Raw genomic sequence first — 15,492 nt, 5'->3', positions numbered from 1 at the left:
ACCTAACCCTAACCTCAGTAAAACTATACCTAACCCTAACCTCAGTAAAACTATACCTAACCCTAACCTCAGTAAAACTATACCTGTCCGGGATCCAATACAAGGATTTAAGATCATTAAAGCCGGGCTGTTGGCCGAGTCCAGTGCATTCTGTCAACTTCCGGTCCAGGACTTTGTAACTACTCGGCTCCCCATATAGCCGACCTTGATAGCTGCACTGAGCCGCCATTGGACTGGCCCCATGAACTGAAGGGAGTTGTCGCAACTCTCTCATGGCTAAATGCCCATATGACTCAGACATAACCATAAACTAACCATGTATGGTCATATATATGGTCCATCACTTAACCATGTAACCAAACGGATCTCCATATATGGACCTAAATGGGACATACCCTGATACATACAGAGATCATATGGACATAAAAGGGACACAGTCAGACGGATACAAGAATCCAGGTAAGTGAATTTGAGGGCTGCGTAGCGGCTGAATGCCCGTTTTTTCAAACCCCTAAAAGTTTGAAAGATTTTCATGTTGATTGGCGTGTCATGAGTCATGACATAAATATAAGTTGACATGGAAATTATGAAAAAAATGAATACATTTGTCATGAAATAAAAACTAGAACATTTAAGATACTAATAAATAAAATATAATAAATTAATTAACTTTAAAACAGTGTGGGTTTTTATTTTATTCCTTCATTTAAGTATGGTCACAAGGACACCAGATGAGGAGGAGCTTCTGCAGATGTTGGCTGGTTAGAAAGAGAAAGTCCCACTTATTCCTCCCTGATCAAAATGTCAGTGGACGACTCCTCGATTTACACATTCTCATGGCCTGTCTCTGTGCGTGTTCACCGCCTCCACATCGAGCGAGATCGTCTTCACCTTCCACCCATAGGCGGCAGTGGTGATCTCCAGCACCGTGTGGAGAGGACACTTTAGGTAGGGGATCTCTTCCGCGCTCTTGTCCTGGAAGTACCCCAGCAGGCAGCGCATGACGGCCTGGTGGCAGACGACCAGGATGTTCACCTGCCTCTCCAGCTCCAGGATCACTGGCTCCAGACGCTGCACCATGTCCTGGTACGACTCCCCCATGGGGTAGCGGTAGTAGTACTTGTCTTTGTCTCTCAGCGCAAACTCCTCTGAGTATTTGTCCTTCATCTCGTCGTACGTCATCTCCTCGCACACCCCGGCGTATAACTCGTCCAGGGCGTTCCACTGTTCGTAGGGCACGTTCAGGTCTTCGGCAGTCTGGATGCAGCGACGGAGCTGGCTCGTCCAGACCTTCAGATCCGTCGGGTTGCGCTCCTCCACGAACCGAGCCAGGGCGGCCGCAAACTTTACGCCCTGCGGCGAGAGGCCAGAGTCTCCGCCCAGGCGCCCCTGCAGGTTGTCCAGGCTCTCACCGTGGCGACACAGGTAGATGGTGCGGGGCTGCACATGCACATTCATCAGGTAGTACACGATCTTACTCTGGACGTGGTCCTGTATCCGGTTGACTATGAACTGCCGGCCCACGTCGATCACTTTGATGAAGGACAGGTCCCTGTCATAAATATCAGGGTCCAAAGGTTGGTAACACGCTTTGTAACATTCAATCCTCTTCTGGAAATCCAAAATGGCGTCCTTTTTGGTAGTGTTCTTGTAGTCTGGGCCAGACACCTTTACGTCTACGATGGTAGACGCAACAATACTGGGATCATTGCACACCGACTCGCTGAAGAAGATACTGAAACCATTTTCCCTGGCAAACTGGAGGATCATCCCTCGTCTTTCTCTTGTGGTGTTGGTCGCGTCATACACTGCAACCTGGCCACCACCCCCCGTTAAATAGGACTTGACATCCCTTAATGCATTCATTGCACATTTCTGTCTGATTTTCACAGCACTCTCATTTTCAGGCTTGAAGAAGTCATAGGAGCTGTAGTACTTAACTGCCTCCCTACGATATTCTCCAACATTGAAGACCTTAGTAGGTATACCAATCCAGTTGAGGTAACGGGTGATTTTTCTGGAAATGGAGGTCTTGCCTCGAGCGGGAAGACCAACCATGACCAAGACAGTGGGGGGTTTAGCCAAGAGTGGCCCCCAACCGGATCTCCTGCGGACCAGGGGTTTGTCATCATTAGACGCAATCCAGATCTTTTGGCTAATATTCTTTGTGAGCTCTCTTGGCATTCCTCATGTGATGGAGGGGGAAAAGCATAATCCAAATGCTTGTCAGTTCAATTCAATGCAGACAGGAACGTCTTGAATCTTCTTTTTTTTTAATGCTGGAAGTGTTTATAGGCCTCTATGCCGTGGGCATGATGTAACAAAGATGTAGTACAATCGTTGCCCAAATATGGACTTCTGAGCAGACTTCCATTGCCTTGTTAGAAAATGTCCGCCAGAAATCTGAACTCTAAGCTCAACTAGATGAAATTATGAATGAACTATCGGGAAATGGGATTTAATGTTTGTGTTAGGGACTAAACAAACATTAAGTTCTCTTTATTGTTAATGGGTTTTAATGTTTGTGTTAGGGACTAAACAAACATTAAGTTCTCTTTATTTGTTAATGGGATTTAATGTTTGTGTTAGGGACTAAACAAACATTAAGTTCTCTTTATTGTTAATGGGTTTTAATGTTTGTGTTAGGGACTAAACAAACATTAAGTTCTCTTTATTTGTTAATGGGATTTAATGTTTGTGTTAGGGACTAAACAAACATTAATTTCTCTTCTTTGTCAATGGCGTTTTTAAAACGAACATTGACCTACTGTAAAAAAGACATTAAACCTGTATAAAAATGAAACAAAAAAGCCCCTCAAGCCCCTGCCTACAAGTGGAGCAAAAGAGATGTGGATTATCTTAGATAAACCTCGAATAGGCAGACTTCAAAATAAGAGCAGCGTTGACTAATAATGCCACAGTACATGTAGCATCTGGCAAAGTGCTAGCTTTGTTATAGATATCATATCATATCTGCATAATGTAGAACACAGTTTAGATCTCTGGAGGTGTTTATACAGCAAGGTAGGGTCTGGCCGGTAGAATGTATTTGGGAAGTAGTTTGTGCTACGTTTATATTACGTCACACTGGCCTATTTATTGACTTCCAGCATGAAGTGATTAAATTAGTACCCTTTAGTTAATGTATGTATATTTACACATACATTTGCTGTCTGCATTTACACAGTCGTTTGAACAGCGGGCACAATCTGATTGTGCCCAAACAAGCTATTGTTTGTTGTATTTCGAACGTAACCATTATATCTGCATATAATGGCCGATAAAATGGATATGTCCTGGCGATATGGTCGTGCCCGTTCAGGCAGTGGCCGAGATGATTTCAGAGTAGGCGGGTCCGGCGGGCCCTTTAGGAACCGACATGGTCAAGGCAGACCAATGCCGTACAGCAGGCCACCTAAACAGCTTCCGGGTAAGTGGCACCATGACATATTCGACAATAGCTTTAACGGCAGTCCTGGCGCCACCAGTGGACTGGTTGTGGATACTGGGGGGCAGCTCCTCGTCACGAACCTACACTTTGGGGTGTCCGATGCAGATATCCAGGAAATGTTTGCAGAGTTTGGCAATTTGAAGAAGGCTGCCGTTCATTATGACCGGTCTGGAAGGAGTTTGAGCACTGCGGATGTCCACTTTGACAGAAGGGCAGACGCCCTGAAGGCCATGAAACAATACAACGGAGTGCCACTTAACGGGCGCCCCATGAACATACAGCTCGTCATGACAAAACAGCCTGAGATACTGCGGCTGCCTCCCATGCAGGATCTGAGCAGAGGCGTTGGAACTATTATTAGGAACCGTGTTGGTAACTTTGTAGCCATGCAGAAACCATCTGGAGGTCACGGTGCCGGAGGATCCGCAGGCCGGGGAGGTACAGGCGGTTCTGGTAGCAACAAACAGCAGCTTTCTGCGGAGGCCCTTGATGCCGAGCTAGATGAATACAATGCCTTGAGGCCTGCGAAGAGATGAAGCCATTGTCCCTGGTCATCTTCCTGCCTTGAAGGGCAGTTGTTACAGTGCTGAAATGTGCCGGATATTTTTGCACTTGGGGTGTCTTGGGGTGGCTCGGAAGGTCGCTAGCCAACTGTAAGAGGGTTGTCTGTGTGCGTGCATGTGATTGTTCGTCCGGAGCTGATCGTGCAAACTGCTGGACTGATCAACGCCTAATTCTCGTGCACACTGCAAGTAGTCTAACTCAAGTACTAACTTTTTTTTCATGTTTTGTACTTAAATATTTACATTATATGCATGACCAATTACGAAAAGTGCATGATAACAACATTCTTGCATGGCAGAAGAGAACACGATGCAGACCTTCGCCAAACGTTTGCCACTCAAGCCATGGTGGAGCACAGCACGCAACAACATACAGGAATGCCGACAATCATACAAACCACAACGGGGGCGCAGGCGGTGAGAGACACAAAAGAGTCTTGAGACATGAGTGTCTTGAGACAGAGTGTCCGCGACATGAAACAAGATGGAAGTCAAACAGGCGGAGCACAGGGAGCTCGAAACACACTAGCTCACACTTGATTGATTTAATAATAAAGGAAGTTAATGTCAGCCTTACGGGCCTGAAACCTTGCACAAATAGGATGCATGATGTGTCATAGAATGTCACAGGTGATTGAGGTCACAGTCTGGACACATGACGTCCGAGATCCCCCACACCATTATTCGACTGTGTTTTTGACCTGACTTTGAAGGAAAACAGTAATTTGGCACTGATCAGTCCAGAAGTTTGCAAGATTAGCACCGGACAAACACAGACAGATATGGACCGACCCTCCTAAACATGGCTATAGCTTTCTGTAGAGCCACGCCATTAAAACATTTTTGTCTGTGGGATAAGGCGTGTAGGATTTCCCTGTTACCTCTTCCTTTCCCCGGTAGGTCGGAACCTGCAGTACAAATCAACCACGTAATAATAATAATAATCATAATAATCATAATGATAATAATCATCATAATAATAACAATGATAATAATAAACTAACATCCAGCAGAGAGCTTTTAGTAGCCAACAGCTGAATTGAAAGTCCACTCGACGTTCCAGGTCCGTTTTGCTAGAGAATGAAATCCCCTCTCATGGCCTGTCTAAGATTTGCATGTGTCACAGAGTCAGCCAACTAGTTAATTGGCCGGTCGTTAGGCCCCCACCTGTTGCTAGCTTGAGTTATTGGCAGAGCAGAATAAGAGATATTTAAAAGCCCTATAATTTGTGTGTCTGCGCTTCGTTACTGGTAGAGTTGGGTAACTGAACATTCTGTTACTGGTAGAGTTGGGTAACTGAACATTCTTAAGTGCGTCCTGTCTGTGTGCCTGCTGTTGCTTTGAGGCCATATTTCCAGCTGTTGATCGAGACGAAGAGGTCGGGGAGATCCAAGACTTGAGGCTATAGGAGGCAGTGATGATGGGGAAGTTCGGAGTCTGTACCAGGCTTTACGGGAGGCAGTGGCGGCAGGGAGATGAGACTATTTGGCTAGACGGGAGGTATAGTAATGACGAGGAGACGCAAGTCTACCAAATCTGGACAGTTTTTTTTGTTCGTTTTCTTTATTGTTTTTGGTTTTTTTGGGGCGGGAGGGAGGGGTCGATCCCTACTTTCATGTTGTCTTTATTTTTCCTCCTTTTCCCCTCCTGTATCTCATAGCCATTGAGGGCCCAAGCTAGGGGGGCTATCGTGAAGCGCTTATTTCAACATGGTTATACTGCCCCTTATGCTGTGCCCGTCTTTAGTCCTAGATCAGTGAGTGAGTATATGCTACCATGTGTGTTGTTCCCCTTTTTGTCCTGCCCGTTTGTAGGGCCAGATTAGGTATGTGCAGTGTTACCTCTTAGCGTTGTGTCTTGCGTGCCATCTCAAGTTCATGCTCCATCCCCACTGAATGCCCCCCGTTAGACCTGTAAATGAAGGAGAGGGTCTGATTGATAACATTCAAAGCGGGTGTTCATAACTGCCTGTCCTGGTCAACAGATTCTCACTTCCCAAGATTGCAAACGGCTGACTTCTTGAGAATGTCCAAAAAAGTAAAAAGTTTGACTGGAAGCGTGGGCAAAATGTTGAATATAGGGGGATATGAGATACGACTGCTACAGCATCGGTAACAGTAACGCGAACAGTGCTGAGTCGGCTGAAGTAGACTTTGCATCACTCGACACAGCGACTCGTCGTGACCAACTTGTGGCTCCACATTTTAGTTTTTTTTGCGATGCCCTTTTACGTCTTGGGTTTTTAAATGGCAAATATAGTACGTAGTGTAAATGTAGTGGCTTAAATATTTTTTTTATATTTGCTTTGTTTGTTTATTGTGTTGTCTAATATAATACTAACTCAAGTGCACTGCCTCAAATGACTATACCACCACCACATTGCTTCCCAAAGCCAACAAAGTCTGCCAGCTTGGAGCTGCAGGGTTGTAGACTGCGACCAAAATTAATCATATTTTTTTGATTGTGTGAGTTCAAATTTCACCTTTCAGCTTGAAGACCAATGCCAAGAAACCCATGCAGAAGATAAAACGCGTGCCTACATCCAATCATTAGGACTCGAGAATTGGCAACAGGCTGCTGACCTGCAGTGCCTGAGGAATTGAAAGCTGCAATACTGACCAAACTGGAATCAAAATAAGACAAAACCTTCACAGGGAGCCATCTTTTTCCTATGCCCAGCTTTAGCCGTTTGTGTGCACGATGATTTTTTTATTGGCTGATCACCCCATAGTGATGATTTGATTGGCTGAGCAAAGTACACATTGAGGATAAAAAGTGAGGGCAGGCGAGTGAAGACGCCAAAAGTTATTGACATTTGTGATGCTTTGATTGGCTGAGCACGGAATGTGATGTATGATGATAAGAGCGCGCCCCTCACTTCACACAAGTGTGATTTTTTAATGTATTGCTTTTTTAGTGTGGCACCAATATTATAGAATAGCGTTCGAATAGGGTTTGTCTGCCCATCTGACAAACCCTTTGTATTCTGTATTATTTATTTTTTCTATTTAGCAAAGAAGAAAAACTCTTCCTCCATTGTTTCAGTATAGCACTTCACATTGATATATATATATATATATATATATATATATATATATATATATATATCCCCTCAGTGTTTTATTTCACACTGTTACGTCAATACTGTATAGCCATTCAGTCCATTTAGCCACAACTTTGGTTTTTATTTTTCTATTGTCTACTGTCATGCTGTGCATTGTTATTTATTGTTTTGGGAACAGACCCACCAGTCATTTATTCCAGTCCAGTCCATCTCTGTCAACTACAGAGCCTTTACCTTGCCATTTTTTGTTGTCCCCCACCCCATATTTCTGCTCATCAGTAACGTGTTGATCACGGTGTGGCACGTAGCCATTATTCTGTTAAAGGTCCCTTTAATAGGCCTACTTTTTAGATTGGAACGTTGTACAACTCGCCTGAAGATGCTTCATGTGTCTTCTACGTATGCAAGGCATGTTTGTCTGTTTGGCTTCACGGCAAGTTACAGTAGCATTTTGTTTTTGTTTTTCGTCCCAAGACAGTTTGTGAAGAGTTGTTTTGCTTTGTTGAGATACTGGTACATTCATTTGAGTTTGTTCATATCAGCATTCAGTGGTGGAAAGTAACTATGTACTTTGGAGATTTAAAAAACATAAATTAACCACTTCAACCCTACATTTTCAGCCATTTGAAAATAGCGTTGCGACGAATTGTGAGCTTGTAGATCTGCTATTTTCAATAGATTTTGAACACATTTTGAACTTGTGAAATTCTGCACAATGAGTAGGCCTACTTTTAGTACATTTTTATGCCGATACTTTTGTACTTTTACTCATACATTTTCAATTCCGTACGTTTACTTGTAACGAAGTAGTTCAAAATTGCATCATTGGTACTTTTACTTAAGTAAAACAATTGAGTACTTTTTCCACCACCGTCAGCATTACAGTTTTAGATTTGTTCGGTGAACAAGGCAAGGACGTCGCTGCCCGGAGGTTCACGTTATTTGTGAATCGTTTGAGCTACACATTGTCAAACATGACAGGTAAGGTTCCTATAAAGGTCCAGTGTCATACCCTGACTTTATGTTGACATTTATTTGTTTTGTTTTTTCCCCCAATTCTCCCTTTGCACAATGTAGTAGACGGGACTTCCTGGTTCTGTAGTCCCCGTCTCTTCACTTCCGGCCCATCCACAGTGCATTGATTTCGCAGTATTTCTACGGACAATATTATTATTTTCTCGTCACTGGTAAATTCTGTAAGTACGTTTAAAAATTACTTTTATTTGTATGGTTCATTAATATACCTTTCGTTTTTATCGGAATTGTTTTATCGTGTGTTTATTTCCAAAGAGAAATGATGTGGATTGCTAGGCGGTACTAGGCGAATTGGCTGTGCACACTGCTACTGTAGATTCTAAGGTAAACCTTTTATTATGCTACAATCTGTTTAATAAGCTAACGTTTGTTAAGTGTTTTTATCAGTGGTGTCTTTTAAGCTTTTGGGGCTTTATTTAATGTATAAATAAATATACATCAAAATAAACGTTTACTGTTAGAGCAAGGACCCGTTTGGGGAAGCACCCTATGATGGTTTTGCCTCCCGCATCTGAAAACAGTGTTTCGGGGGTATTCGTTTGCCTCCCGCATCTGAAAACACTGTTTCGGGGATATTCGTTTGCCTCCCGCATCTGAAAACAGTGTTTCGGGGATATTCGTTTGCCTCCCGCATCTGAAAACACTGTTTCGGGGATATTCGTTTGCCTACCGCATCTGAAAACAGTGTTTCGGGGATATTCGTTTGCCTCCCGCATCTGAAAACAGTGTTTCGGGGATATTCGTTTGCCTCCCGCATCTGAAAACACTGTTTCGGGGATATTCGTTTGCCTCCCGCATCTGAAAACACTGTTTCGGGGATATTCGTTTGCCTCCCGCATCTGAAAACACTGTTTCAAGGACACCCGTTTGCCTCACGCATCTGAAAACAGTGTTTCAAGGACACCCGTTTGCCTCACGCATCTGAAAACAGTGTTTCAAGGACACCCGTTTGCCTCACGCATCTGAAAACAGTATTTCAAGGACACCCGTTTGCCTCACGCATCTGAAAACAGTGTTTCAAGGACACCCGTTTGCCTCCCGCATCTGAAAACACTGTTTCGGGGATATTCGTTTGCCTCCCGCATCTGAAAACCCTGTTTCGGGGATATTCGTTTGCCTCCCGCATCTGAAAACACTGTTTCGGGGATATTCGTTTGCCTCCCGCATCTGAAAACACTGTTTCGGGGATATTCGTTTGCCTCCCGCATCTGAAAACAGTGTTTCGGGGATATTCGTTTGCCTCCCGCATCTGAAAACAGTGTTTCGGGGATATTCGTTTGCCTCCCGCATCTGAAAACAGTGTTTCAAGGACACCCGTTTGCCTCACGCATCTGAAAACAGTGTTTCGGGGATATTCGTTTGCCTCCCGCATCTGAAAACACTGTTTCGGGGATATTCGTTTGCCTCCCGCATATGAAAACAGTGTTTCGGGGATATTCGTTTGCCTCCCGCATCTGAAAACAGTGTTTCGGGGATATTCGTTTGCCTCCCGCATCTGAAAACAGTGTTTCGGGGATATTCGTTTGCCTCCCGCATCTGAAAACAGTGTTTCAAGGACACCCGTTTGCCTCACGCATCTGAAAACAGTGTTTCGGGGATATTCGTTTGCCTCCCGCATCTGAAAACACTGTTTCGGGGATATTCGTTTGCCTCCCGCATCTGAAAACAGTGTTTCGGGGATATTCGTTTGCCTCCCGCATCTGAGAACAGTGTTTCGGGGATATTCGTTTGCCTCCCGCATCTGAAACACTGTTTCGGGGATATTCGTTTGCCTACCGCATCTGAAAACAGTGTTTCGGGGATATTCGTTTGCCTCCCGCATCTGAAAACACTGTTTCGGGGATATTAGTTTGCCTCCCGCATCTGAAAACACTGTTTCGGGGATATTAGTTTGCCTCCCGCATCTGAAAACAGTGTTTCAAGGACACCCGTTTGCCTCACGCATCTGAAAACAGTGTTTCAGGGATATTTGTTTGCCTCCCGCATCTGAAAACACTGTTTCGGGGTTATTCGTTTGCCTCCCGCATCTAAAAACACTGTTTCGGGGATATTTGTTTGCCTCCCGCATCTGAAAACACTGTTTCAGGGATATTCGTTTGCCTCCCGCATCTGAAAACAGTGTTTCAGGGATATTCGTTTGCCTCCCGCATCTGAAAACACTGTTTCGGGGATATTCGTTTGCCTCCCGCATCTGAAAACAGTGTTTCGGGGATATTCGTTTGCCTCCCGCATCTGAAAACAGTGTTTCAAGGACACCCGTTTGCCTCACGCATCTGAAAACAGTGTTTCGGGGATATTCGTTTGCCTCCCGCATCTGAAAACACTGTTTCGGGGATATTCGTTTGCCCCCGCATCTGAAAACAGTGTTTCGGGGATATTCGTTTGCCTCCCGCATCTGAAAACAGTGTTTCGGGGATATTCGTTTGCCTCCCGCATCTGAAAACACTGTTTCGGGGATATTAGTTTGCCTCCCGCATCTGAAAACACTGTTTCGGGGATATTCGTTTGCCTCCCGCATCTGAAAACACTGTTTCGGGGATATTCGTTTGCCTCCCGCATCTGAAAACAGTGTTTCGGGGATATTCATTGCCTCCCGCATCTGAAAACACTGTTTCGGGATATTCGTTTGCCTCCCGCATCTGAAAACACTGTTTCGGGATATTCATTGCCTCCCGCATCTGAAAACACTGTTTCGGGGATATTCATTGCCTCCCGCATCTGAAAACACTGTTTCGGGGATATTCGTTTGCCTCCCGCATCTGAAAACACTGTTTCGGGGATATTCGTTTGCCTCCCGCATCTGAAAACACTGTTTCGGGGATATTCGTTTGCCTCCCGCATCTGAAAACACTGTTTCGGGATATTCGTTTGCCTCCCGCATCTGAAAACAGTGTTTCGGGGATATTCGTTTGCCTCCCGCATCTGAAAACAGTGTTTCGGGGATATTCGTTTGCCTCCCGCATCTGAAAACACTGTTTTGGGGATATTCGTTTGCCTCCCGCATCTGAAAACAGTGTTTCGGGGATATTCGTTTGCCTCCCGCATCTGAAAACACTGTTTTGGGGATATTCGTTTGCCTCCCGCATCTGAAAAGAGTGTTTCGGGGATATTCGTTTGCCTCCCGCATCTGAAAACACTGTTTCGGGGATATTTGTTTGCCTCCCGCATCTGAAAACACTGTTTCGGGAATATTCGTTTGCCTCCTGCATCTGAAAACACTGTTTCGGGGATATTCGTTTGCCTCCCGCATCTGAAAACAGTGTTTCGGGGATATTCGTTTGCCTCCCGCATCTGAAAACAGTGTTTCGGGGATATTCGTTTGCCTCCCGCATCTGAAAACACTGTTTCGGGGATATTCGTTTGCCTCCCGCATCTGAAAACAGTGTTTCGGGGATATTCGTTTGCCTCCCGCATCTGAAAACAGTGTTTTGGGGATATTCGTTTGCCTCCCGCATCTGAAAACAGTGTTTCGGGGATATTCGTTTGCCTCCCGCATCTGAAAACAGTGTTTCGGGGATATTCGTTTGCCTCACGCATCTGAAAACAGTGTTTCGGGGATATTCGTTTGCCTCCCGCATCTGAAAACAGTGTTTCGGGGATATTCGTTTGCCTCCCGCATCTGAAAACACTGTTTCGGGGATATTCGTTTGCCTCCCGCATCTGAAAACACTGTTTCGGGGATATTCGTTTGCCTCCCGCATCTGAAAACAGTGTTTCGGGGATATTCGTTTGCCTCCCGCATCTGAAAACAGTGTTTCGGGGATATTCGTTTGCCTCCCGCATCTGAAAACAGTGTTTTGGGGATATTCGTTTGCCTCCCGCATCTGAAAACAGTGTTTCAAGGACACCCGTTTGCCTCACGCATCTGAAAACAGTGTTTCGGGGATATTCGTTTGCCTCCCGCATCTGAAAACAGTGTTTCGGGGATATTCGTTTGCCTCCCGCATCTGAAAACACTGTTTCGGGGATATTCGTTTGCCTCCCGCATCTGAAAACACTGTTTCGGGGATATTCGTTTGCCTCCCGCATCTGAAAACAGTGTTTCGGGGATATTCGTTTGCCTCCCGCATCTGAAAACACTGTTTTGGGGATATTCGTTTGCCTCCCGCATCTGAAAAGAGTGTTTCGGGGATATTCGTTTGCCTCCCGCATCTGAAAACACTGTTTCGGGGATATTCGTTTGCCTCCCGCATCTGAAAACACTGTTTCGGGGATATTCGTTTGCCTCACGCATCTGAAAACAGTGTTTCAAGGAAACCCGTTTGCCTCACGCATCTGAAAACAGTGTTTCAAGGACACCCGTTTGCCTCACGCATCTGAAAACAGTGTTTCAAGGACACCCGTTTGCCTCACGCATCTGAAAACAGTATTTCAAGGACACCCGTTTGCCTCACGCATCTGAAAACAGTGTTTCAAGGACACCCGTTTGCCTCCCGCATCTGAAAACACTGTTTCGGGGATATTCGTTTGCCTCCCGCATCTGAAAACACTGTTTCGGGGATATTCGTTTGCCTCCCGCATCTGAAAACACTGTTTCGGGGATATTCGTTTGCCTCCCGCATCTGAAAACACTGTTTCGGGGATATTTGTTTGCCTCCCGCATCTGAAAACAGTGTTTCGGGGATATTCGTTTGCCTCCCGCATCTGAAAACAGTGTTTCGGGGATATTCGTTTGCCTCCCGCATCTGAAAACAGTGTTTCAAGGACACCCGTTTGCCTCACGCATCTGAAAACAGTGTTTCAAGGACACCCGTTTGCCTCACGCATCTGAAAACAGTGTTTCAAGGACACCCGTTTGCCTCACGCATCTGAAAACAGTGTTTCAAGGACACCCGTTTGCCTCACGCATCTGAAAACAGTGTTTCAAGGACACCCGTTTGCCTCACGCATCTGAAAACAGTGTTTCAAGGACACCCGTTTGCCTCACGCATCTGAAAACAGTATTTCAAGGACACCCGTTTGCCTCACGCATCTGAAAACAGTGTTTCAAGGACACCCGTTTGCCTCACGCATCTGAAAACAGTATTTCAAGGACACCCGTTTGCCTCACGCATCTGAAAACAGTGTTTCAAGGACACCCGTTTGCCTCCCGCATCTGAAAACACTGTTTCGGGGATATTCGTTTGCCTCCCGCATCTGAAAACAGTGTTTCGGGGATATTCGCTTGCCACACACACATTCTCTCTCTCGGCACAGCGTCTCGAGCGCTCAACACACTAAAAAAGCAACTTGCCAAATATTGATCTGTTTGGGCTCTTTATAGGTGTCCATGAACTGTCAACTGTTATATTTGTCTCCTTGTAAAATTAACTGTCATTTATGGATTCAAATGAAAAACTAAAATTGTGTGTGTGTGTGTGTGTGTGTGTGTGTGTGTGTGTGTGTGTGTCATTAGTATACACACGCAGCATACAGAGAATCAAAACATGGTTCCTACTTTGAGCAGTCTTCTAACCGATGTCGTCATCAGTGCAAGATGCTGCAGGATCTCATCATCTCATCCTCAAACTCTGCAATGTTGTCGTTTGGACTCTGGGGTCATCAGCAGGATATCTGAAAGAAAGAAAGAAAGAAGCTTGTGACTAAATAACTACAATATAGGTCCTCTATAGCGCCACCTATACTGTATTATCTGTATACCAACGGAATCAAGTTCGACACACGTTTTGAACAAGGTCAACTTCTCCCTCTTCCGCATTTAAAGCCCACGCACGCATGCTGCCGTGTGCGGTGTTCCCCTCTGGGGGTCTGCGGTTCCCCGGGGGCGTCCCCTGGGGCGTCCCAGCTCACTGCTAAACTGCCTATCACACAGAACCAGAGAGGCTCCCCATTGTTCCTGCCCCCCCGTACTGTTTGACCCATCCTGACCCATTAAAATTAGTGATGGACCGAATATTCGGCCGCAGAAAATATTCGGCAGAAAACGTCTATAAATGCATTTTCGGCCTATTCGGTTTCGGCCTGAATAGGCAGAAAATATATCACCGAATACAAACCGCATTCAAAAGAGCTGAATAAAAGTTTTATGGACCCATAATAGTGATTATTATTTAAGTTAAGTTTTGCCGTAACCATTTTTTTTGCCATAAATCAGGTAGTTTTAAGGTACGGCCATGACAGCAATGGTAGGAAAAAACATATATAATATTAATCATATTCAGATATTCGGTATTCGGCCAACTGTTTCCTATATTCGGTATTCGGCCAACTGTTTCCTATATTCGGTATTCGGTTTTCGGCCAACTGTTTCCTATATTCGGTATTCGGTTTAGTCCAAGAATTTCCCTTTCGGTGCATCCCTAATTAAAATGTAGCCTGAAACTCTGCCGGAGGGGTCTGGACAGACAGTGGGCGATCATTGGCATGCGCGGCCCGCCGCGGCACTGAATATTAAACCATTTAGGACTGACAACTGTCTTCTAAATCATGATGTTTTTAGATCAGTGGTGCTCAATATTTCATGTCAAGGATCCCCAAAAAGTAGTTGGCCGCCGATCGACCCCCATCTGAAAATATGTTGTTTCTTCAGGGACCCAACCAAAAGCAAAGATTTGACTTAAACTTTGACTCCGTTAACAATATTCAAAAACAGCAGATCTACAAGCTCATGGCGCGGCACACAGGTCCATTGTCCACCAGTCGACCTTGAGGCTTAATCAGGAGTTGTAGTAGCCACAGGATAATCTAAGCGGTGGATATTGCTCTTGTCTTCATGTCTTTATGTATGTAAATTGTCTTGTTCTTTGTGTTATGTCAAATGTGTGACGTATACGTGTTCTGCATACTTGGCTGCTGTGTCGCAAGACAAATTACAGTGTGAACTGACAATAAAGTACTATATCATATCATATCACTCGGTATAGATCTGCTATTTTTCAATAGCTAAAATATATAGCATGATGCTTAAAAACACCAAAAGGGGTTCCCGTGCTGAATGGGTTAAACCAGAAGGGTTCCGTGGCGCACATTTGTAAGAGGCACACACTGGAAGGGGGGAGGGGGGGTGCCTGTCACACCCAGAATAATTAGCATTTATTTAACCACACACACACACACACACACACACACACACACACACACACACACTATCTATGCCAGGGGTGGGCAACTGGTGGCCCGGGGGCCACATGCGGACCCCACCTTCACTCAATGCGGCCCTCATGTTAATATCAGAATACATATTGATTTCAGCTGTTACAATTCCAAACCCACTTTAATTACTTCATTATTGTCTTTGAGAGAAAGTTAACATAACTATAACTAAATGCATTTGAAATTCAATAAAAAAAGGTTACTTTTCAGGATTCCAATTCAAAAATAGCAAAGAAATATTCAGGTTTTCAATTCAAATATTGCAAAAAATAGCCGATCTACAAGCT

General features: G+C 44.8%; 2 protein-coding genes and 1 long non-coding RNA gene across 3 annotated transcripts in view; 1 reads left to right on the top strand and 2 right to left on the bottom strand.

The window, feature by feature from the left end:
* The window catches only part of LOC308328445, a 78,040-nt gene that overhangs the window by 14,147 nt on the left and 48,401 nt on the right, over positions 1-15,492 (bottom strand). Inside the window, exon 2 of the long non-coding RNA XR_013965296.1 lies at positions 5,856-5,925. This is a non-coding gene — a long non-coding RNA (uncharacterized lncRNA). The remainder of the gene's footprint in view (positions 1-5,855; positions 5,926-15,492) is intronic.
* On the bottom strand, positions 835-2,184 carry LOC308328435 (6-phosphofructo-2-kinase/fructose-2,6-bisphosphatase 3-like; the record flags this gene model as incomplete). Its single annotated transcript, XM_080782252.1, has 1 exon — positions 835-2,184. The coding sequence occupies one exon, from the start codon at positions 2,182-2,184 to the stop codon at positions 835-837; it is 1,350 nt and encodes a 449-aa protein (XP_080638378.1).
* LOC308328278 (aly/REF export factor 2-like) lies at positions 3,286-3,987 on the top strand (the record flags this gene model as incomplete). Its single annotated transcript, XM_080782048.1, has 1 exon — positions 3,286-3,987. The coding sequence occupies one exon, from the start codon at positions 3,286-3,288 to the stop codon at positions 3,985-3,987; it is 702 nt and encodes a 233-aa protein (XP_080638174.1).

The sequence above is a fragment of the Protomyctophum bolini genome (assembly GCF_963924005.1).
Source record: "Protomyctophum bolini genome assembly, chromosome: 14".
In the NCBI taxonomy this organism is placed as follows: domain Eukaryota; kingdom Metazoa; phylum Chordata; class Actinopteri; order Myctophiformes; family Myctophidae; genus Protomyctophum; species Protomyctophum bolini.
The sequence above is the reverse complement of the archived record's forward strand: the minus strand, read 5'-3'. Positions and strand labels throughout refer to the sequence as shown.